Below are 23,562 nucleotides of genomic sequence, written 5' to 3' on the forward strand. Positions count from 1 at the left end.
CCTCCACCTCATCAGAGGACCAGAGAAGTGTGAGACCATCACCCGGGTCATGACAGAGCTGCCCTACCTCCTCACAGGACCAGAGAAGTGTGAGCACATCCCACAGGCCATGAAAGAGCTCCCCTACCTCCTCACAGGACCGGAGAAGTGTGAGCACATCACCCGAGTGATGAGCGAGCTCCCCTGGTTTCCTCACCAGGCCCACCCCATCTTCAGGACGGCCTCCATCCCATCCTACTTGGCAGAGGACAGCACGAGGTGCCATGCCGTCGCCATGTGAGAACTTAAGAAATGTAAGAAGGGGAACATTAGCATCGAGTTTTCTCCCGCTAGCACCTCAAGCCTGCGGAAGAGCAGAGGCGCACACCTCAGACTTGCCTCTTCACTCATCCACTCAAGCTTAAGATGTAGACTTCCCTCCAGTCATTGATAAGTGGAACCTCCCTCCAATTCCCCCTGGCCCCTGCCACCTTCCTGTGGAGAGCCCCACTGCTTCCAAGCCAGGGCCCGCTTGATGCCGCAATCCCATAACATAAGATGGAGCTTGTGTGGGCGGCTGTCTCAATGGGGGTCTAACCCTTTTAGGGCGTTAGTGGGGCAAGCCTGCTACGATCCTACGCCAGGTGACGTTCTGGTGCCCTTGCAGTGGTGCACACAGAGATGGCACCACCCAGGACTCGCCCAGGACATCCCTTCCCACATAAACCATGAATCCAGAATCCACCTGGAAATAGGGGCCTCTGTATTCTCGCCCCCTGCTCATATTCCAGGTTTCCAGAATCCCCCCCCCCACACACACACATTTCTGTGGAGATGAAGGCCAGACAGACGAGCCTAGGGTTGGCTGGCATGACTCTCCATGCCACATCCATAGCCCAGCCTAGAAAGGTATGCAGTGATTATATCGAATAGAAAACAAGGAATGAAGAAGCAGCCGATAGGAGGCCTTGGGCTACTTACACCTCTTGTCGCAGTCCTGGATGTGGCAGGTCCGGGTCTGCACCGAGGATCCGTCGCAGCGGTTGTTGAGGCTGTCACAGCTGCGCCCTCTCTGCTGGAGGCCGTTCCCACAGGTGGCAGAGCAAGCCGTCCACTCGGACCAGGGGGACCAGCCATCTTCCGGGGAGTCGCTGGCTGCAGAAGCAAGACGATTCTCTTTAAAGCACACAGAAGACTGCTGAGCTGGGCAATGGCCCCCTCCATGGAGGCCAGGAGCAGGAGGCACGCCCTTCCCCCCAGATGCAACTTAGATCAGAATAGTCGGCATCTGTGCTCAGCACCTAGGGGCCACATCGGGTTTCCTTTGCCCTTCGGCCCCTTTTCAGCCCTCTCACTTCTGAAGCTCAATATGAAGCTCAATATAACATGTTTTAATAAAATAATACATATCCTCATTAGTTACAGGCCAACATCCTTGCTGGGCAGCTCCTTTGATCTGTTTGGCAGTGCCATCCTTGCCAGACTGCCAGGTCGTGTTGAGCAGAACAATTGCACTTGTGTCATGTGAATTGGGCACTCAAGAGGGGCACGTGTCCTCCCGCCAGAGTTTAAACCTATATCTTATTGCAGCCAAGTCATCATTTAGCAAGAAAGAAGTGCAGCGCCTGGCCTGTATGGACTCAGGAATAGCTTCCATCCTCCATATAATGTGCCTTGATCTTCTGAGAGTTATCATGGATGTGCAAACAAGTAGTTCCCTGGTGGTGCTGGAGCACAGAAGGATAGGGCTGGTGACTTCACCCAAGGGCTGGTGACTTCACCCATTAATGGGGGACGTGGTGCTGGGGCACAGAAGGAAAGGGCTGGTGACTTCACCCATTAATGGGGGACGTGGTGCTGGGGCACAGAAGGAAAGAGCTGGTGACTTCACCCATGATTGGGGGACATGGTGGTGGGCCACAGAAGGAAAGGGCTGGTGACTTCACCCAAGGGCTGGTGACTTCACCCATTAATGGGGGACGTGGTGCTGGGGCACAGAAGGAAAGGGCTGGTGACTTCACCCATTAATGGGGGACGTGGTGCTGGGGCACAGAAGGAAAGAGCTGGTGACTTCACCCATGATTGGGGGACATGGTGGTGGGCCACAGAAGGAAAGGGCTGGTGACTTCACCCAAGGGCTGGTGACTTCACCCATTAATGGGGGACGTGGTGCTGGGGCACAGAAGGAAAGGGCTGGTGACTTCACCCATTAATGGGGGACATGGTGCTGGGGCACAGAAGGAAAGGGCTGGTGACTTCACCCAAGGGCTGGTGACTTCACCCATTAATGGGGGACGTGATGGTGGGGCACAGAAGGAAAGGCTGGTGACTTCACCCAAGGGCTGGTGACTTCACCCATTAATGGGGGACGTGATGGTGGGGCACAGAAGGAAAGGGCTGGTGACTTCACCCAAGGGCTGGTGACTTCACCCATTAATGGGGGACGTGGTGCTGGGGCACAGAAGGAAAGGGCTGGTGACTTCACCCATGATTGGGGGACATGGTGGTGGGCCACAGAAGGAAAGGGCTGGTGACTTCACCCAAGGGCTGGTGACTTCACCCATGATTGGGGGACGTGGTGGTGGGGCAAGAAGGATACATTATTGGGGACATGGTGGTGGGGCATAGAAGGATAGGGCTGGTGACTTCACCCATGATTGGGGGACATGGTGTTGGGGTATAGAAGGATACATTATTGGGGACATGGTGTTGGGGTATAGAAGGATACATTATTGGGGTCATGGTGGTGGTGCACAGAAGGATACATTATTGGGGACATGGTGGTGGGGTATAGAAGGATAGGGCTGGGGACTTCACCCATGATTGGGGGACGTGGTGGTGGGGCATAGAAGGATACATTATTGGGGACATGGTGGTGGGGCATAGAAGGATAGGGCTGGTGACTTCACCCGTGATTGGGGGACATGGTGTTGGGGTGTAGAAGGATACATTATTGGGGACATGGTGTTGGGGTATAGAAGGATACATTATTGGGGACATGGTGGTGGGGCACAGAAGGATACATTATTGGGGACATGGTGGTGGGGTATAGAAGGATAGGGCTGGTGACTTCACCCATGATTGGGGGACATGGAGTGCCATGGGCATGCACACTTGCACCTCTGACTGTTTGCATGCATTTCATTGAGACCTAAATGTCTGCACCGATGACAGTGCATTCGTGTCAGGAGCTGAATGTGTGAGAACCCTGGAACCAGCTGCAATGGTGCCCTCCACTAAGTGCAGGCGTCTCTTCCTCAATGGCAAACTAGCCAGGAGTTGCTTGGATTGGAGGAGCCCTGCGGGTATCTGGGCACGAGATGTGTTTCTACTTTAAGAAGCCAAACACATAATGCAAAAGCCTCAGGAATGGCGCAAGCCGCTGGGGGGTTGGGGGGGAGTGTGGAATGTGCTAAGCGAGTTAAATGTATGCTGGGAGGTTTATGTACAATGAGTCGCTCGCATAAATGGGGCATAAGGAATGGAGGATAACGCAAAAGACTCAAGACAGTGGGCCTCATCACGAGTTGGGCTGTATTCCCGGCTGTAATACCGCCGACTGTAATAGCCCTAGCACCGACCGGTCTGGTGGTATTAGGGGTTGGGCCTTAACGGTACATCCCCATTCCTGATTGGGTTCGTTGGATCCAATGGGGAATTTTCGGTGCTAATACTGCGGGCCAATAAAGCCGGCTGTAATACCGCCAAAAACAGGGATTTTTACCTACAGAAAAAATCTGGCAGTAAAACAGCTGATTTAGTGCCCAACTCGTGATAGGGTGAGCCCTTAAATGTGGCGGTAATACCATTATCACCGCATTTAAGGGCTACAGCCCAACTCATGATGAGGCCCAGTCCCTGGAAAAATAATGGGGTCTTTCCCCATCATTGGCCTCCCTCTGAAAAGGAGCACTGTGGCCCACCTCCTACATGTCTGCAGTAATGGCAACGCTGTGCTAACGCGCAGAATTATAGCCGACATCTGGCAAAGTGATCGAGCGTTGGCAGTGCCCTGCTCAAATACCCAAACACAAACTTGCCAAGATAAATGCCTCCAATTATCTCAAAGAGCCTCAGTCGCTTATTGAAGTGCTGACTTCCAAAATCGAAATGGCGCCCCTGGCACAGACTGAATTTGAGAAACCGCTGAGTAGGGTGTTGGAGGCCTGGCGACACCGGGCGTCCTAGTCTGCAATCAGCTTCTGGATTCTCTTTGGGCAGAAGCTGACTTTACATGCTGTAAAAAGCTTTTTTCAACTTTTTTTGTTCTGGGCACATATAGCGCCAACAACCATAAGAAACACTGAGAGCAATATATGCCCAGAACAAAATATACGCTGGTTTCCGTTCCAGCAGCGACAGTTTGTCACCGGCCACTTGACAGTACTTTATTGCCTTATGGCTCTTGGCGCTATACACACTGATGTTAATGCTTGTATCAAATGTATATCAGATTACTGTTATCGCGTAATTATATTTTTCTTAGTGTACTGAGGGAAAATGCAATGTGATGCCACTTCCTGTTTTGTCAAGGGCTGAAAGGACATGTGCCACCACTTCCAGTGATGTCCCTTGGGGCAGGGATCAAATGACATCACTTCCTGTGTTGTCATCGTGTGATGTCACTTTTGCTACCCCTGGCATTTTGGTGAAATGACGTCCCTGGGTCCTATATGAAGTCTTCCTGGTTGCCTGATGTCACAGGCTGTGCACTCACAATGCACACACCTCTTCCCAGCACGCCCTGGGCCGCACACCCACCGCCCAGGTAATTAGCCTGGGATATCCCTGAACCCCTGGAAAGGGTCCCACCAGGCAACTATAGCTTGTGTCCAATGCTGGTCAAGGGTCTCGGTGCCCCTCGGCCAGTCTCACGCAGTGACAGACCTGGCCTTGATAGGCGCTATAGTGCTTTAGTAGTGAACAGTGGGAGGTGCTTGGACTGAGCAGAGTTCTCGTGGCAGCAGTGTGATGTGTTGTTATGGATTGGACGTGTTAGAGCCCTTATGGGTGGCATAGGGAGGCGGTGTCGGGGTGTGCAGTGAGGAGTAGCTCTCCCAGGGAGCAGTGTCATGGACTTCCATTGGCTGGAAGCCTGAGGAGTGCTTCTGGAGAGCAGTGTGATAGACTTCCATTGGCTGTAGGCCCGAGGAGTGCTTCTGGAGAGCAGTGTGATGGACTTTCATTGGCTGTAGGCCCGATGAGTGCTTCTGGGGAGCAGTGTGATGGACTTAGACTGGCTGTAGGCCCGAGGAGTGCTTCTGGGGAGCAGTGTGATGGACTTTCATTGGCTGTAGGCCTGAGGAGTGCTTCTTGGGAGCAGTGTGATGGATTTCCATTGGCTGGAAGCCTGGGGAGTGCTTCTGGGGAGCAGTGTGATGGACTTTCATTGACTGTAGGCCTGGGGAGTGCTTCTGGGGAGCAGTTTGATGGACTTCCATTGGCTGGAAGCCTGAGGAGTGCTTCTGGAGAGCAGTGTGATGGACTTCCATTGGCTGTAGGCCTGTGGGGTGCTTCTGGAGAGCAGTGTGATGGACTTACACTGACTGTAGGCCCGAGGTTGGGCGTCAGAGCCTTGAAGATGAGCAGTGTGAGAATGCTCGTGATTGGCAGTAAGAAGAGCTCTCACTGGTGCCCACGGGATGGGCATGCAGTGGTTGGCAGTGTGAGGAGCTATTTCTGCAGCCAGGCCCTTCAGGGCCCAGTCCCTTGCACAGGACCAGACCAGACGCCCTCTACACAGAGCACTTCCGGTGCAGAGGGCCTCGGTGGAGGCATTGCAGAGGTGCGGCGCCGGGGCCATTTAATCAACCTGGAGGGTGGCAAAGGAATGCAGAAGGTTTCTGCAGCATTTAATGCCTGTGCCCTCTTCACCCCAACTTCCAAGAATAGCAAGTAAACCATGCTTGTGTTATGCTGCAGCGGGGCCTGGCATGCTGCCCACAGGCACAGGGCGCAGGGCGACGCAGCCTGCTGCCTTTATTGGCATGGCAGGTTGGCGTGGGTACGGTTCCAGGCTACCTGCCCCCTCTAAGGCTCTGCAGAAGGCGCCCTAAACAGGATGACGGCCAGACTTGGCACCACTCTCTCCCAACTCTGAAGGATAAGACATCTCAGACCGCAACAATGCGGGCACCCTGGGGGCAAGCACTCGGCAGCAGCCATGGAGCGCACAGGAAGCCCGGGGAGGCAGGGTTCCATGTCAGTCAACCGGAGTCGTGGAATGATGGCTGAACCCTGGGAGGCAGGGTTCTGGGGCAGTCTTAAGGAGCCATGGAATGGTGAGTGAGCCCTGGGAGGCTGGGTTCCGGGGCAGTCTTAAGGAGCCATGGAATGGCGGGTGAACCCTGGGAGGCAGGGTTCCGGGGCAGTCTTAAGGAGTCATGGAATGGCGAGTGAGCCCTGGGAGGCAGGGTTCCGGGGCAGTCTTCAGGACCCATGGAATGTCGAGTGAGCCCTGGGAGGCAGGGTTCCTGGGCAGTCTTCAGGAGCCATGGAATGGCGAGTGAGCCCTGGGTGGTAGGGTTCCGGGGCAGTCTTCAGGAGCCATGGAATGTCGAGTGAGCCCTGGGAGGCAGGGTTCCTGGGCAGTCTTCAGGAGCCATGGAATGGCGAGTGAGCCCTGGGTGGCAGGGTTCCGGGGCAGTCTTCAGGAGCCATGGAATGGCGAGTGAGCCCTGGGTGGCAGGGTTCCGGGGCAGTCTTCAGGAGCCATGGAATGGAGAGTGAGCCCTGGAAGGCAGGGTTCCGGGTCAGTAAACTGGAGTCATGGAATGCAGAGTGAGCCCTGGGAGGCAGGGTTCCGGGTCAGTAAACTGGAGTCATGGAATGCAGAGTGAGCCCTGGGAGGCAGGGTTCCGGGTCAGTCAACCGGAGTCATGGAATGGAGAGTGAGCCTGGGAGGCAGGGATCCGGGGCAGTCTTAAGGAGCCATGGAATGGCGGGTGAGCCCTGGGAGGCAGGGTTCCGGGGCAGTCTTAAGGAGCCATGGAATGGCGGGTGAGCCCTGGGAGGCAGGGTTCCGGGGCAGTCTTCAGGACCCATGGAATGTCGAGTGAGCCCTGGGTGGCAGGGTTCCGGGGCAGTCTTCAGGAGCCATGGAATGTCGAGTGAGCCCTGGGAGGCAGGGTTCCTGGGCAGTCTTCAGGAGCCATGGAATGGCGAGTGAGCCCTGGGTGGCAGGGTTCCGGGGCAGTCTTCAGGAGCCATGGAATGTCGAGTGAGCCCTGGGAGGCAGGGTTCCTGGGCAGTCTTCAGGAGCCATGGAATGGCGAGTGAGCCCTGGGTGGCAGGGTTCCGGGGCAGTCTTCAGGAGCCATGGAATGGCGAGTGAGCCCTGGGTGGCAGGGTTCCGGGGCAGTCTTCAGGAGCCATGGAATGGCGAGTGAGCACTGGGAGGCAGGGTTCCGGGTCAGTCAACCGGAGTCATGGAATGGAGAGTGAGCCCTGGGAGGCAGGGTTCCGGGTCAGTAAACTGGAGTCATGGAATGCAGAGTGAGCCCTGGGAGGCAGGGTTCCGGGTCAGTAAACTGGAGTCATGGAATGCAGAGTGAGCCCTGGGAGGCAGGGTTCCGGGTCAGTCAACCGGAGTCATGGAATGGAGAGTGAGCCTGGGAGGCAGGGATCCGGGGCAGTCTTAAGGAGCCATGGAATGGCGGGTGAGCCCTGGGAGGCAGGGTTCCGGGGCAGTCTTAAGGAGCCATGGAATGGCGGGTGAGCCCTGGGAGGCAGGGTTCCGGGGCAGTCTTAAGGAGCCATGGTGGGCAGGGTTCCGGGGCAGTCTTAAAGAGCCATGGAATGGCGGGTGAGCCCTGGGAGGCAGGGTTCCGGGGCAGTCTTAAGGAGCCATGGATTGGAGAGTGAGCCCTGGGAGGCAGGGTTCCGGGCAGTCTTAAGGAGCCATGGAATGACGGGTGAGCCCTGGGAGGCAGGGTTCCGGGGCAGTCTTAAGGAGCCATGGGAGCAGGGTTCATTGCCACATGGTGAATGTGATACCCCCACCACCCGATCCTGATGCTGGGCACACCGTAGGAGTAGGCAAACAATAAAGATTCTTACGCCAACAGCGCGGGCAGCACTCTCCATCGGGCACGGTGGCATTGGTGCATGGCATCAAGGGGCAGGACACTTTCCGGCAAATAGTGGCAGAATTCTGTGGGGAAAGAGAAAATGAGTTTGGGCCTTTCTGGACATGTCACCCACTAGACAAAACCAAAAGCGAGCCCCGAGTCTCAGGACCATCCCACCCCCACACACTCCAAGAGGCCGCACAGCACACACACCTGAGCACCCACGGGAGTGTCCGCGACACACGTGGGCATCAGAACGTGTCCTCGTGTCATGCATCAGGGTGTAGAACACACGTGTCAGTCAGCATGTAACGTCCAATGGATGAGACTGCACCTGCAGAGACCGGCGCAGAGGGGTCTAGTGCTGCAGACCACTGCACCCCTATCACCCTCAGTGTGCACCCTATCAACCTCACTGTGCACCTCTTTCACCCACACAGTCCACCCTATCACCTTTACTGTGCACCCTATCACCCTCACTGTGCACCCATCACACTCACTGTGCACCCTATCACCCTCAGTGTGCACCCTATCACCCTCACTGTGCACCCTATCGCCCTCACTGTGCACCGTATCACCCTACTGCGCACCCATCACCCCCACTGTGCACCCATCACACTCACTGTGCACCCTATCACCCTCACTGTGCACCCATCACACTCACTGTGCACCCTATCACCCTCAGTGTGCACCCCTATCCCCCTCACTGTGCACCTATCAGCCAGACTCTACACCCCTATCATCGCCCTCGCCGTGCAGCACCGCTGTCTCCCTCCGCTCCGCGGCGCCCCGGGCCCTGCTCCCCTCGGGGGCTCACCTGGCAGGTGCACTCGGTGCAGCTGTCGATGGTCCACTCCTCGCGGTTCTTGTGCAGGAGGCCGTTGTGCATGCACAGCCCGGGGCTGATCTGCACCACTCTGGCAATCATCTCATTCTCTTCCGTCTGTGGAGGAAAGGGACAAATGGAGGGGTTTCAGCCCAGCATCTCCAGGTCTAGCCACCCACCCCCCTCTCCCTACACACAACCCCCCCCACCCCCTCGCATGCATCTCTGCTATGCAAGGCCAAGCCTCGTGTGTGCTGTGCCTTCCAGTGCTGCGAGACAGGGCGCGAAGGCATGGGAGGGTGGCGTGGCACTCCGGCAAGAGTCAGCAGCCTGGCAAGGGCAGGGCATAAGGGCAGTGACTGAGACATTGCAGAAGGGCAGGGGACAGGGAGTAGGATAACAGGGCACAATGGCATGGCATGAAGGTAAGGGATTAGAGCATGCCACCGGGTCGTGGGACCAGGGCATGTCATGAGGGCGTGGAACAAAAGAATGGGAAGGGGGCCTGCGATGAGGGCGTGGAACAAGGGCATGGGAAGAGGGTATTGGGAAGAGGGAATGGAGGAGGACATGGAGGAGGACATGGAAGAGGGCATGGGACGAAGTCATGGGATGAGGGCGTGGGGTGAGGGCTTGGCAGGAGGGCGTGGAAGAGTGCGTAGAAGAGGGCGTGGGGGCGAGGGCTTGGCAGGAGGGCGTGGGAAAATGGCATGGGAAGAAGGCATGGGGCGAAGTCATGGGATGAGGGCGTGGGGCGAGGGCTTGGCAGGAGGGCGTGGCAGGAGTGCATGGGAAGATGGCATGCCATGAGGACGTGGAACAGGGCATGGCATGAGGGCATGGGATAAGGGCATGGAAGAGGGCATGGGACAAGGGCATGGGATGAAGACAAGGGACGAGGGCATGGCATGTGGGACGAGGGCATGGGAGAAGGCATGGCATGAGGGCATTGGAAGAGTGTCAGGCGGCATCTTGTAGGCAGATTATGCTCACCACTTTGCGGACATTGTCCTGCAGTGCGCGGACCATGGTACGGAGTCCCTGCATCTCCATGAACATGTTGGTGAGTTCGTCGCAGGAGAAGCCGCACACCGCCTGCAGGTCCTTGGTCTTGTGCCCAATGAAGTTAGTCCTGATGGCCGGGCTCGAGCCGTTCACTGGGTTGTCCAAGGTGATGATGGCACTTGCGGCTACAAGGGAAGAGCAGACGTGAACCCAGAGTGCTCGAAAGAGGGTGAAGAATAATCACAAGACAGACGTAGGGCTCGATTCATGGAATTATTGCGTGTTAAATAGGGTGCCTGCGCGCAAATCTGCGTTTGTCGATTCATGAAATCGAATGCGCTGTACTTTTCCTGGACTTGTGTGGAGTTCACGCAGGCCTGACACGTCTCTGCGAGACGCTGAGGGCCTTGCGCGAGACTCCATGCAAAGCATTGGCATGGCTTGCACAGAGGGCTCGGAATTGGGCGGAACACAAAAAATGGGAAAGAACTTGCTAAAAAAGTGGGCATTCCAAAGGAACAGTCTGCAGGCAGCTCCTCGCACACCCACAATTGCGTAGCACAAGACCTATTCATGGATTCGATCGTGCAACCTATCGGCCGCGCAAGTCCTTAATACTATCCGCCACCCAAAGGTAGGCGTAAGTACTCTTGACATGGGACTTGCATCAAATGGGTGGGTTTGCATGTAGGGGTGCATGTATTCGTGCCCGGGTGAGCACGCAAAGGTAGCTGTTCTGGCTGTTTTTGCTTTGCATGGGGGCATGCCAAGGGCATTTTGGGCGTGACTTGAGAATACGGTTAATTTGCGCCATAATTTCCATGAATATGCAAGGCGCACATGTTTTAATCTGCATGCAGGCTAGCGCAGTGTCCTTCTGGGCGCGCGCGGCCCCTGCGTGATTTCTGCGCTCATTTCCATGAATCTGGTGCTTAAAGTTGAGCCCTGCCTATCACAGATAAGAAGGCAGAGAATGGCACCACAATATGGACCCTCGAATACCCCCTCCCGCCACTGAGCGAGCGTGAGACACTTACTGCTGGAGCAGCCCTTGTTCCTCAAGATGGCGTCCAAGGTGGTGCCGAAGACGAAGCGCAGGTTCTGGAGCACCCCCTGTGAAGACAGGACACGTTACACCTCAGCACACATGCAACAGGCTTCCAGCGACACGCAGGGGCCCCTTCGACATGTAAGGGCAGGAATACCTCCGGTCAGGCCACTTCCTAAATAAACAGCATTCAGGATCCCACGTGGGCACAAGGCCTCCAGTGTACGGGAGGAAAATGCAGCCATTCACCCCTTCCCCTGTCTGCCTGGAGACTGCTTCTCATGAAAGGTTTGACGTGGCCCCCTCCTCGCGGGCCTCAGTGTGCCACCTCACAGACATTGCATTCATGGCACAGGAGGATGGACCAGACGGCAGAAGATGGGGCTTTCACCCCGAGCTCCTCTTTCGCATTGCTCCTCCGCCGGTCTCACCACCCCACTAGTTCTCTCCATCCTGCTCTTGCAGGTCAGGCGCCCTACGAGTTCGCTCCCTCCTTCTCTTGCAGGACAGGTGCCACACTAGTTCTCTCGAGTTCTCTCCATCCTTCTCTTGCAGGACAGGTGCCCCACTAGTTCTCTCCCTCCTTCTCTTGCAGGTCAGGCGCCCCACTAGTTCTCTCCATCCTGCTCTTGCAGGTCAGGTGCCCACGAGTTCTCTCCATCCTGCTCTTGCAGGTCAGGCGCCCTACGAGTTCGCTCCCTCCTTCTCTTGCAGGACAGGTGCCACACTAGTTCTCTCGAGTTCTCTCCATCCTTCTCTTGCAGGACAGGTGCCCCACTAGTTCTCTCCCTCCTTCTCTTGCAGGTCAGACGCCCTACGAGTTCTCTCCCTCCTGCTCTTGCAGGTCAGGCGCCCCACTAGTTCTCTCCCTCCTGCTCTTGCAGGTCAGGCGCCCCACTAGTTCTCTCCATCCTGCTCTTGCAGGTCAGGCGCCCCACTAGTTCTCTCCATCCTGCTCTTGCAGGTCAGGCGCCCTACGAGTTCTCTCCCTCCTTCTCTTGCAGGTCAGGCGCCCTACGAGTTCTCTCCCCCTTCTCTTGCAGGACAGGTGCCCCACTAGATCTCTCCGTCCTGCTCTTGCAGGTCAGGCGCCCTACGAGTTCTCTCCCTCCTTCTCTTGCAGGTCAGGCGCCCTACGAGTTCTCTCCCTCCTTCTCTTGCAGGTCAGATCCCCACTAGTTCTCTTCCTCCTGCTCCTGCAGGTCAGACACCCCACTAGTTCTCTCCCTCCTTCTCTTGCAGGTCAGATCCCCACTAGTTCTCTTCCTCCTGCTCCTGCAGGTCAGACACCCCACTAGTTCTCTCCCTCCTTCTCTTGCAGGTCAGATCCCCACTAGTTCTCTTCCTCCTGCTCCTGCAGGTCAGACACCCCACTAGTTCTCTTCCTCCTGCTCCTGCAGGTCAGACACCCCACTAGTTCTCTCCCTCCTTCTCTTGCAGGTCAGATCCCCACTAGTTCTCTTCCTCCTGCTCCTGCAGGTCAGACACCCCACTAGTTCTCTCCCTCCTTCTCTTGCAGGTCAGATCCCCACTAGTTCTCTTCCTCCTGCTCCTGCAGGTCAGACACCCCACTAGTTCTCTCCCTCCTTCTCTTGCAGGTCAGGCGCCCTACGAGTTCTCTCCCTCCTTCTCTTGCAGGACAGGTGCCCCACTAGTTCTCTTCCTCCTGCTCCTGCAGGTCAGACACCCCACTAGTTCTCCCCCTCCTGCTCCTGCAGGTCAGACACCCCACTAGTTCTCTTCCTCCTGCTGGAAATAATGCTGAATTGCTTCCATCTCTTTTATCAAGCCACTTTTTCTCCCCCTCCCTGGGCATTTAATTTCGGGGCGCTAGACGTGTTACCCACTTATTCACCCAGGAGGACATGTTCATGTTCCAGGTGAAGCCGATTGGAAAAAATTGCGGTAAATGTGTTTCCCGAAATGTTTTCCAATCCGTCCTATTTTGTTGCATTTGTGCCACGGAGTGAGGAGAGGTGGGAGGGGAGGGACAGGATGTGTTCTTTCCCCTTCATGTCCTGCTCCGCCATAGAGATGCGGGCGCACTTCCACCAGCATGCGTGTTCACGCCGGGGTTCATGCACTGTATTCCTATGGAGAGCAGGCGGATTCCACAGGAATCCATTGGGAATTCGGCTGGAAATGAATTCTTTGCAGGCGGCATTTACACGTTTCTACTAACGTGCTGGAAAAGCGAAGAGTAATGGAGATTTCGCCTGTGTTTTACTCCTCATTTTTCCACCGTGTAGACGGTCTCCTCTGTGCAATTTACGTGGGGGGGGGGGGGGGGGGCATGATATCCCTGCATCCCCCAAAGCATCTCAACCATAGACTGATGCGATGGGTTCCTTCCTTCTTGTCATTTTTTCAAGATCTCTAGACTCTTTGCCCCGGGCTTTCCACTGGCACTGAAAATTGGAACAATTTGGCACTGGCACAGTGTTCTGGACTGGGTTATGCCCAGCTCTCCCTGTCATCTGGAACTGAGTGTACTGGACTGGGGTATGCCCAGCTCTTCCCATCACCTGGCACTGAGTGTACTGGATGGGGTTATGCCCAGTTCTCTCCATCCTGGCATTGAGTGTACTGGACTGGGTTAGGCCCAGCTGTCCCTCTTCACCTGGCACTGAGTGTACTGGACTGGGTTATACCCAGCTCTCCCCATCACCTGACACTGAGTGTACTGGACTGGGTTATGCCCAGCTCTCCCCATCACCTGGCACTGACTGTAATGGACAGGGTTAGTGCCAGCTCTCCCCATCACCTGACACTGAGGGTACTGGACTGGGTATGCCCAGCTCTTCCCATCACCTGGCACTGAGTGTACTGGACTTGGTTATGCCCAGCTCTCCCCATCACCTGGCACTGAGTGTACTGGACTGGGTTATGCCCAGCTCTCCCCATCACCCGGCACTGAGTGTACTGGACGGGGTTAAGCCCAGCTCTCCCCATCGCCTGGCACTGAGTGTACTGGACTGGGTTATGCCCAGCTCTCCCCATCACCCGGCACTGAGTGTACTGGAATGGGTTAGGCCCAGCTGTCCCTCTTCACCTGGCACTGAGTGTACTAGACTGGGTTATGCCCAGCTCTCCCCATTACATGTCACTGAGTGTTCTGGATGGGGTTATGCCCAGCTCTCCCCATCACCCGGCACTGAGTGTACTGGACTGGGTTAGGCCCAGCTCTCTCCATTCTGGCACTGAATGTTCTGGACGGGGTAATGCCCAGCTCTCTCCATTCTGGCACTGAGTGTACTCGACTGGGTTATGCCCAGCAATCCCCATCACCTGGCACTGACTGTAATGGACGGGGTTAGGCCCAGCTCTCCCCATTACATGTCACTGAGTGTTCTGGACTGGGTTAGGCCCAGCTGTCCCTCTTCACCTGGCACTGAGTGTACTAGACTGGGTTAGGCCCATCTCTTGCCATCACCTGGCACTGAGTGTACTGGACTGGGTTAGGCCCAGCTGTTCCTCTTCACCTGGCACTGAGTGTACTGGACTGGGTTATGCCCAGCTCTCTCCATTCTTGCTCTGAGTGTACTGGACGGGGTTATGCCCAGCTCTCCCCATCACCTGGCACTGACTGTAATGGACGGGGTTAGGCCCAGCTCTCCCCATCACCTGGCAGTGAGTGTACTGGACGGGGTTATGCCCAGTTCTCTCCATCCTGGCATTGAGTGTACTGGACTGGGATATGCTCAACTCTTCCCATCACCTGGCACTGAGTGTACTGGACTGGGTTAGGCCCAGCTCTCTCCATTATGGCACTGAGTGTACTGGACTGGGTTATGCCCAGCTCTCTCCATCACCTGGCACTGACTGGAATGGACGAGGTTAGGCCCAGCTCTCCCCATCACCTGGCACTGAGTGTTCTGGACTGGGTTATGCCCAGCTCGCCCCATCACCTGGCACTGAGGGCACTGGACTGGATTATGCCCAACTCTCCCCATCACCTGGGACTGAGCGTACTGGACGGGGTTATGCCCAGCTGTCACCATCACCTGGCACTGAGTGTACTGGACTGGGTTATGCCCAGCTCTCCCCATTTCCTGGCACTGAGTGTTCTGGACTGGATTATGCCCAGCCCTCCCCATCACATGGCACTGAAAGGACTGGACTGGGTTATGCCGAGCCCTCCCCATCACCTGGCACTGAAAGGACTGGACTGGGTTATGCCCAGCTCTCCCCATCACCTGGCACTGAGTGTACTGGACTGGGTTAGGCCCAGCTGTCCCTCTTCACCTGGCACTGAGTGTACTGGACTGGGTTATGCCCAGCTCTCCCCATCACCTGGCACTGAGTGCACTGAACTGGGTTATGCCTAGCTCTCCCCATTACATGTCACTGAGTGTACTGGACTGGGTTAGGCCCAGCTCTCCCCATCACCCGGCACTGAGTGTACTGGACTTGGTTATGCCCAGCTCTCTCCATCACCTGCCACTGACTGTAATGGAGGGGGTTAGGCCCAGTTCTCCCCATCACCTGGCACTGAGTGTACTGGACTGGGTTATGCCCAGTTCTCCCCATCACCTGGCACTGAGTGTACTGGACTGGTTTATGCCTGGCTCTCCCCATCACCTGGCACTGACTGTAATGGACGGGGTTAGGCCCAGCTCTCCCCATCACCTGGCACTGATTGTACTGGACGGGGTTAGGCCCATCTCTTGCCATCACCTGGCACTGAGTGTACTGGACTGGGTTAGGCCCAGCTGTCCCTCTTCACCTGGCACTGAGTGTACTGGACGGGGTAATGCCCAGCTCCCCCCATCACCTGGCACTGACTGTAATGGACGGGGTTAGGCCCAGCTCTCCCCATCACCTGGCAGTGAGTGTACTGGACGGGGTTATGCCCAGCTCTCCCCATCACCTGGGACTGAGTGTTCTGGACTGGGTTATGCCCAGCTCTCCCCATCACCTGGTATTGAGGGTACTGTACTGGGTTATGTCAGCTCTCCCCATCGCCTGGCACTGAGTGTACTGGACTGGGTTATACCCAGCTCTCCCCATCACCTGGCACTGAGGGTACTGGACTGGGTTATGTCAGCTCTCCCCATCACCTGGCAATGAGTGTACTGGACAGGGTTATGCCCAGATCTCCCCATCGCCTGGCACTGAGTGTACTGGACCGGGTTATGCCCAGCTCTCCCCATCGCCTGGCACTGAGTGTACTGGAGGAGGTTATGCCCAGCTCTCCCCATCGCCTGACACTGAGTGTACTGGACGGGGTTATGCCCAGCTCTCCCCATCGCCTGGCACCGAGTGTACTGGACTGGGTTATGCCCAGCTGTCCCCATCACCTGGCACTGAGGGCACTGGACTGGGTTATGCCCAGCTCTCCCCATCGCCTGGCACCGAGTGTACTGGACTGGGTTATGCCCAGCTCTCCCCATCGCCTGGCACCGAGTCTACTGGACTGGGTTATGCCCAGCTCTCCCCATCGCCTGGCACTGAGTGTACTGGCTGGGGTTATGCCCAGCTCTCCCCATCGCCTGGCACTTAGCTGGGCCACTCCCGTATAGATGAAAGCCTCACCCATCCCATTGCTCTTGGTACTGTGCCAGAGGTGGCCACCCCCTCCACCCCCCGCCCCTTTCTACACCCGCGTTGCATAAAAGTTGCAATGGTGTCGAGTTTTCGCGCATTTGGTCCGTTTTGGGGGAGATGTTGCCTCCTCCTTTAATGTTATTTGCTTATTTATGTTCCCTTGTTTCTTTGGGGGGTTTCTTTAGTTAACTCAGCCCTCTGTCTCTTTTGTCTGCCCCCTTTCCTTGATGGGCAGGGCCACAACCCCTTCTTGCCCTTTGGGACCCGGAACGGTCTCCTGCTCCTCACCAGCTGCACCCACAATGCATCTGGGCTCTTCCGTGTGGGCTCTCGTGAGACCCCGATCTGACGGCCCGGATTCCCAGGCTCCTGCCCTGGAAGGAGACTAGGGTTCCTCCGCAGTGCCCCCCTCCCCGCCCTCCCCGCGGCCCACTGCCCCCCCTCTCACCTGTTGTCTTTCATACCTCACTGGGCCACCCTTCCTTGCAGCCCCCCTCACCCGGAAGTTGTCCCTCATACCTCCCTTGGCCACCCTTCCTTGCAGCCCCCCCCTCACCTGGAAGTTGTCCCTCGCGCCTCCCTTGGCCACCCTTCCTTGCAGCCCCCCCTCACCTGGAAGTTGTCCCTCGCGCCTCCCTTGGCCACCCTTCCTTGCAGCCCCCCTCACCCGGAAGTTGTCCCTCATACCTCCCTTGGCCACCCTTCCTTGCAGCCCCCCTCACCTGGAAGTTGTCCCTCATACCTCCCTTGGCCACCCCTCCTTGTTGCCCCCCTCACCTGGAAGTTGTCCCTCATACCTCCCTTGGCCACCCTTCCTTGCAGCCCCCCCTCACCTGGAAGTTGTCCCTCATACCTCCCTTGGCCACCCTTCCTTGCAGCCCCCCTCACCTGGAAGTTGTCCCTCATGCCTCCCTTGGCCACCCTTCCTTGCAGCCCCCCCTCACCTGGAAGTTGTCCTTCACGCCTCCCTTGGCCACCCTTCCTTGCAGCCCCCCCTCACCTGGAAGTTGTCCTTCACGCCTCCCTTGGCCACCCTTCCTTGCAGCCCCCCCTCACCTGGAAGTTGTCCCTCGCGCCTCCCTTGGCCACCCTTCCTTGCAGCCCCCCTCACCTGGAAGTTGTATCTCGCGCCTCCCTTGGCCACCCTTCCTTGCAGCCCCCCTCACCTGGAAGTTGTCCCTCGCGCCTCCCTTGGCCACCCTTCCTTGCAGCCCCCCTCACCTGGAAGTTGTCCCTCGCGCCTCCCTTGGCCACTCTTCCTTGCAGCCCCCCCCTCAACTGGAAGTTGTCCTTCACGCCTCCCTTAGCCACCCTTCCTTGCAGCTCCCCCCTCACCTGGAAGTTGTCCTTCACGCCTCCCTTGGCCACCCCTCCTTGCAGCCCCCCTCACCTGGAAGTTGTCCCTCATACCTCCCTTGGCCACCCTTCCTTGCAGCCCCCCACCCCCCTCACCTGGAAGTTGTCCTTCACGCCTCCCTTGTCCACCCTTCCTTGCAGCTCCCCCCCCCTCACCTGGAAGTTGTCCTTCACGCCTCCCTTGTCCACCCTTCCTTGCAGCTCCCCCCCCTCACCTGGAAGTTGTCCTTCACGCCTCCCTTGTCCACCCTTCCTTGCAGCTCCCCCCCCTCACCTGGAAGTTGTCCTTCACGCCTCCCTTGTCCACCCTTCCTTGCAGCTCCCCCCCCCTCACCTGGAAGTTGTCCTTCACGCCTCCCTTGGCCACCCTTCCTTGCAGCTCCCCCCCCTCACCTGGAAGCTGTCCTTCACGCCTCCCTTGGCCACCCTTCCTTGCAGCCCCCCCCCCCTCACCTGGAAGTTGTCCTTCACGCCTCCCTTGGCCACCCTTCCTTGCAGCCCCCCCTCACCTGGAAGTTGTCCGTCCCTCATACCTCCCTTGGCCACCAGCCCCCCTCACCTGGAAGTTGTCCTTCACGCCTCCCTTGGCCACCCTTCCTTGCAGCCCCCCCTCACCTGGAAGTTGTCCGTCCCTCATACCTCCCTTGGCCACCCTTCCTTGCAGCCCCCCACCCCTCTCACCTGGAAGTTGTCCTTCACGCCTCCCTTGTCCACCCTTCCTTGCAGCTCCCCCCCTCACCTGGAAGTTGTCCTTCACGCCTCCCTTGTCCACCCTTCCTTGCAGCTCCCCCCCTCACCTGGAAGTTGTCCTTCACGCCTCCCTTGTCCACCCTTCCTTGCAGCTCTCCCCCCCTCACCTGGAAGTTGTCCTTCACGCCTCCCTTGTCCACCCTTCCTTGCAGCTCCCCCCCCCTCACCTGGAAGTTGTCCCTCATGCCTCCCTTGGCCACCCTTCCTTGCAGCTCCCCCCCCTCACCTGGAAGTTGTCCTTCACGCCTCCCTTGGCCACCCTTCCTTGCAGCCCCCCCCCCCTCACCTGGAAGTTGTCCTTCACGCCTCCCTTGGCCACCCTTCCTTGCAGCCCCCCCTCACCTTGAAGTTGTCCGTCCCTCATACCTCCCTTGGCCACCCTTCCTTGCAGCCCCCCACCCCTCTCACCTGGAAGTTGTCCTTCACGCCTCCCTTGTCCACCCTTCCTTGCAGCTCCCCCCCCCCCTCACCTGGAAGTTGTCCTTCACGCCTCCCTTGTCCACCCTTCCTTGCAGCTCCCCCCCCTCACCTGGAAGTTGTCCTTCACGCCTCCCTTGGCCACCCTTCCTTGCAGCTCCCCCCCTCACCTGGAAGTTGTCCTTCACGCCTCCCTTGGCCACCCTTCCTCGCAGCCCCCCCCCTCACCTGGAAGTTGTCCTTCACGCCTCCCTTGTCCACCCTTCCTTGCAGCTCCCCCCCCCCTCACCTGGAAGTTGTCCTTCACGCCTCCCTTGGCCACCCTTCCTTGCAGCTCCCCCCCCTCACCTGGAAGTTGTCCTTCACGCCTCCCTTGGCCACCCTTCCTTGCAGCCCCCCCCTCACCTGGAAGTTGTCCTTCATGCCTCCCTTGGCCACCCTTCCTTGCAGCCCCCCCTCACCTGGAAGTTGTCCCTCATACCTCCCTTGGCCACCCTTCCTTGCAGCCCCCCCTCACCTGGAAGTTGTCCCCCATACCTCCCTTGGCCACCCTTCCTTGCAGCCCCCCTCACCTGGAAGTTGTCCCTCATGCCTCCCTTGGCCACCCTTCCTTGCAGCCCCCCCTCACCTGGAAGTTGTCCTTCACGCCTCCCTTGGCCACCCTTCCTTGCAGCCCCCCCTCACCTGGAAGTTGTCCTTCACGCCTCCCTTGGCCACCCTTCCTTGCAGCCCCCCCTCACCTGGAAGTTGTCCCTCGCGCCTCCCTTGGCCACCCTTCCTTGCAGCCCCCCTCACCTGGAAGTTGTCCTTCACGCCTCCCTTGGCCACCCGCAGCTGGGCAGTGGCGGCCAGGTCCCTGTTGAAGAGGTTCTGGATGGGGATGTCCAGTTCCGCGTTCTCCATCTTGTCGCAGCCCACGTAGAGCTGCGCCCGGTCCTCCTGCACGAAGAGGGTGATGTTTTTCCAGTGGCCGGTGGCCAGCAGGGCGTCCTCCATGGACACGACCTGTTGCTTGCCCTCGGCACTCAGGCTGAGGTCCAGGGTGCCGGCCCGGCCATTGGACACCAGGCTGAAGACGTGTCCGGAGCCATCCTTGCGCTCCACGGCCAGCAGGGCCCCGCGGCTCTTCTTGCTCTGGCGCAGGGTGGCCAGAAGGATGAAGCCTCGCTCGGTGCTGATGGCGTCCAGCAGGTCCTGGAACTGCTCCTCGGGCAGTGGGGGGATCCGGTCCGCATCCTCGATCCGGTACGCCGGGCTGGAGGGGTCTGGGCCCTTCACCAGGTGCACTGCGCCAGAGCGCCGGGACGCGCCCTTCCGCGAGAAGCCAGTCAGCTCAAAGAGGTCAAAGACGCTGTCATCATCTGAGCCGGACTCTAAGGGAGAAGGGGGGGTGGGGGGGGCACGAGAAAAGAAAGAGGAGGTTAGGCCGAGAAGGAACGAACGGCGCAGAACCGGGAGGAAACAGGCTGAGGAGAGCGAGGAGAAGAAACTAGGCCATAGAGGAGAAGAGAAAACAGACTGAGGAGAAGGAAGTAGGGGATGGAGTAGAAGATAAAACAGACTGATGGAGTGAGGAGAAGAAACTAAGGGATAGAGGAAAAGAGAAAACAGACTGAGGAGAAGAAACTAGGGGGCGGAGGAGAAGAGAAAAATAACTGAGGAGAGTCAGGAGAAGACACTAGGGGATAGAGGAGAAGAGAAAACAGACTGAGGAGAAGAAAGTAGGGGATGGAGTAGAAGATAAAACAGACTGAGGAGAGTGAGAAGAGAGAGAAGAAACTAAGGGATAGCAGAGAAGAGAAAACAGACTGAGGAGAGTGAGGAGAAGAAACTAGGGGATAGCAGAGAAGAGAAAACAGACTGACGAGAGTGAGGAGAAGAAACTAGGCCATAGAGGAGAAGAGAAAACAGACTGAGGAGAGGAAAGTAGGGGATGGAGTAGAAGATAAAACAGACTGATGGAGTGAGGAGAAGAAACTAGGGGATAGCAGAGAAGAGAAAACAGACTGAGGAGAGTGAGGAGAAGAAACTAGGGGATAGAGGAAAAGAGAAAACAGACTGAGGAGAAGAAACTAGGGGGCGGAGGAGAAGAGAAAAATAACTGAGGAGAGTCAGGAGAAGACACTAGGGGATAGAGGAGAAGAGAAAACAGACTGAGGAGAGTGAGAAGAGAGAGAAGAAACTAAGGGATAGCAGAGAAGAGAAAACAGACTGAGGAGAGTGAGGAGAAGAAACTAGGGGATAGCAGAGAAGAGAAAACAGACTGACGAGAGTGAGGAGAAGAAACTAGGGGATAGAGGAGAAGAGAAAACAGGCTGAGGAGAAGAAACCAGGGGATGGAGGAGAAGAGAAAACAGACTGAGGAGAGTGAGGAGAAGAAACTAGGGGATAGAGAAGAGAAAACAGAGTGAGGAGAAGAGAGAGAAGAAACTATTGGACAGCGGAGAAGAGAAAACAGACTGAGGAGAGCCAGGAGAAGAAACTAGGGGTTAGAGGAGTACAGAAAACAGACTGGGGGAGCGGGGAGAAGAAACTAGGGGATAGCAGAGAAGAGAAAACAGGAGAGTGGGGGAGGGGAAACAGACAGAGGAGAGTGAGAACAAGAGAGAGAGAAGAAACTAGGGGATAGAGGAGAAAAGAAAGATTGTGGAGAGAGAGAAGAAACTAGGGGATGGAGGAGAAAAGAAACACTGAGGAGAGAGAAAAGAAGAGAGGTGGAAGGGGGCACCTTGAAAAGAAAATGTGCAGAACACAAGACAAAACAAGGAGAGTGGGGGAGAGGGAACAGACTGAGGAGAGTGAGAACAGAGAGAGAGAGAAATTGGACATTTTAGGAGCAAGAGGTGGAAAGATACAAGAGGATGAAGGGATGACAGAAAGAACAGTGGGGAGTGATCTAAATAGAGGGGTAAGAGACACATGCACACATATATATATATATATATATATATATATATATATATATATATATATATATATATATATATATACACACACATACATATATGTATATATGTATTTAATTTAAATTGTGTGGTTTGTTCTGAGAAACTATTTCATGTATTTGTTAATGATAAATGACATTTCATGAGCACAGGAACAGTGTCATTTCATGATATAGTTCACATAAGACTGGCGTGAAGTAGTCTCTCTAGAGCACATGCTGTGTGCGCGGATTCTGGCGTGATGTATGTAGTATGTGTGTGAGGGTTCTTGGCTTGGATATTGCTTTGGGTTTCAGAACTATGACATTTGGGGGGGGGGGGTGATTTGTCGGATATCCCAAACTCCCCAGAATCCTCACGACGCTCGGCTGCTCGTCCCTGGGGGGTTCCGGTTCTCACCTGAAATGTGCTTGGTGCCGCAGAGCGTCAGCATGAGGAGCAGAAAGAGCCCCCCAAACAAGGCCATGGCCTCGGTCTGTGCAGCCCTGCAAGACACGAAAGGAAGCATGAGGGAGGGGCGGTGCAACGTGGCGCTCCGAAGCCACACTCTATCCGCTTATCACACTCTGCGAGCCGCCCCCAAGCGAGAACATATATACATGAATGTAGACGAGGCAAAAACATACCCAGTGCCCAGTGCCCAGGCAACCACGCCAGCACCATAACAGCAGCACTCTCCATCACCACCCTCCCACCAGTGCCCACTGCCCAGGCAGCCACGCCAGCACCATAACAGCAGCACTCTCCATCACCACCCTTCCACCAGTGCCCAGGCAACCACGCCAGCACCATAACAGCAGCACTCTCCATCACCACCCTCCCACCAGTGCCCAGTGCCCAGGCAACCACGCCAGCACCATAACAGCAGCACTCTCCATCACCACCCTCCCACCAGTGCCCACTGCCCAGGCAACCACGCCAGCACCATAACAGCAGCACTCTCCATCACCACCCTCCCACCAGTGCCCAGTGCCCTGGCAGCCACGCCAGCACCATAACAGCAGCACTCTCCATCACCACCCTCCCACCAGTGCCCACTGCCCAGGCAGCCACGCCAGCACCATAACAGCAGCACTCTCCATCACCACCCTCCCACCAGTGCCCAGGCAACCACACCAGCACCATAACAGCAGCACTCTCCATCACCACCCTCCCACCAGTGCCCACTGCCCAGGCAGCCACGCCAGCGCCATAACAGCAGAACTCTCCATCACCACCCTCCCACCAGTGCCCACTGCCCAGGCAACCACGCCAGCACCATAACAGCAGCACTCTCCATCACCACCCTCCCACCAGTGCCCACTGCCCAGGCAACCACGCCAGCACCATAACAGCAGCACTCTCCATCACCACCCTCCCACCAGTGCCCACTGCCCAGGCAGCCACGCCAGCACCATAACAGCAGCACTCTCCATCACCACCCTCCCACCAGTGCCCAGTGCCCTAGCAGCCACGCCAGCACCATAACAGCAGCACTCTCCATCACCACCCTCCCACCAGTGCCCACTGCCCAGGCAGCCACGCCAGCACCATAACAGCAGCACTCTCCATCACCACCCTCCCACCAGTGCCCACTGCCCAGGCAGCCACGCCAGCACCATAACAGCAGCAGTCTCCATC

General features: G+C 57.0%; 1 protein-coding gene across 1 annotated transcript in view; it reads right to left on the reverse strand.

The window, feature by feature from the left end:
* Positions 1 to 23,562, reverse strand: part of THBS1 (thrombospondin 1) — an 82,663-nt gene that overhangs the window by 47,270 nt on the left and 11,831 nt on the right. The window contains exons 2-8 of the mRNA XM_069638398.1: positions 22,342 to 22,427; positions 19,793 to 20,370; positions 10,917 to 10,992; positions 9,868 to 10,064; positions 8,866 to 8,991; positions 8,038 to 8,131; positions 961 to 1,134 (exon numbers count right to left, since the gene is read on the reverse strand). Of these exons, the coding sequence (XP_069494499.1) occupies positions 961 to 1,134; positions 8,038 to 8,131; positions 8,866 to 8,991; positions 9,868 to 10,064; positions 10,917 to 10,992; positions 19,793 to 20,370; positions 22,342 to 22,408 (1,312 nt within the window). The 5' untranslated portion in view covers positions 22,409 to 22,427. The remainder of the gene's footprint in view (positions 1 to 960; positions 1,135 to 8,037; positions 8,132 to 8,865; positions 8,992 to 9,867; positions 10,065 to 10,916; positions 10,993 to 19,792; positions 20,371 to 22,341; positions 22,428 to 23,562) is intronic.

This window comes from Ambystoma mexicanum, chromosome 14 (assembly GCF_040938575.1).
Source record: "Ambystoma mexicanum isolate Mex_15411 chromosome 14, UKY_AmexF1_1, whole genome shotgun sequence".
Lineage (NCBI taxonomy): Eukaryota > Metazoa > Chordata > Amphibia > Caudata > Ambystomatidae > Ambystoma > Ambystoma mexicanum.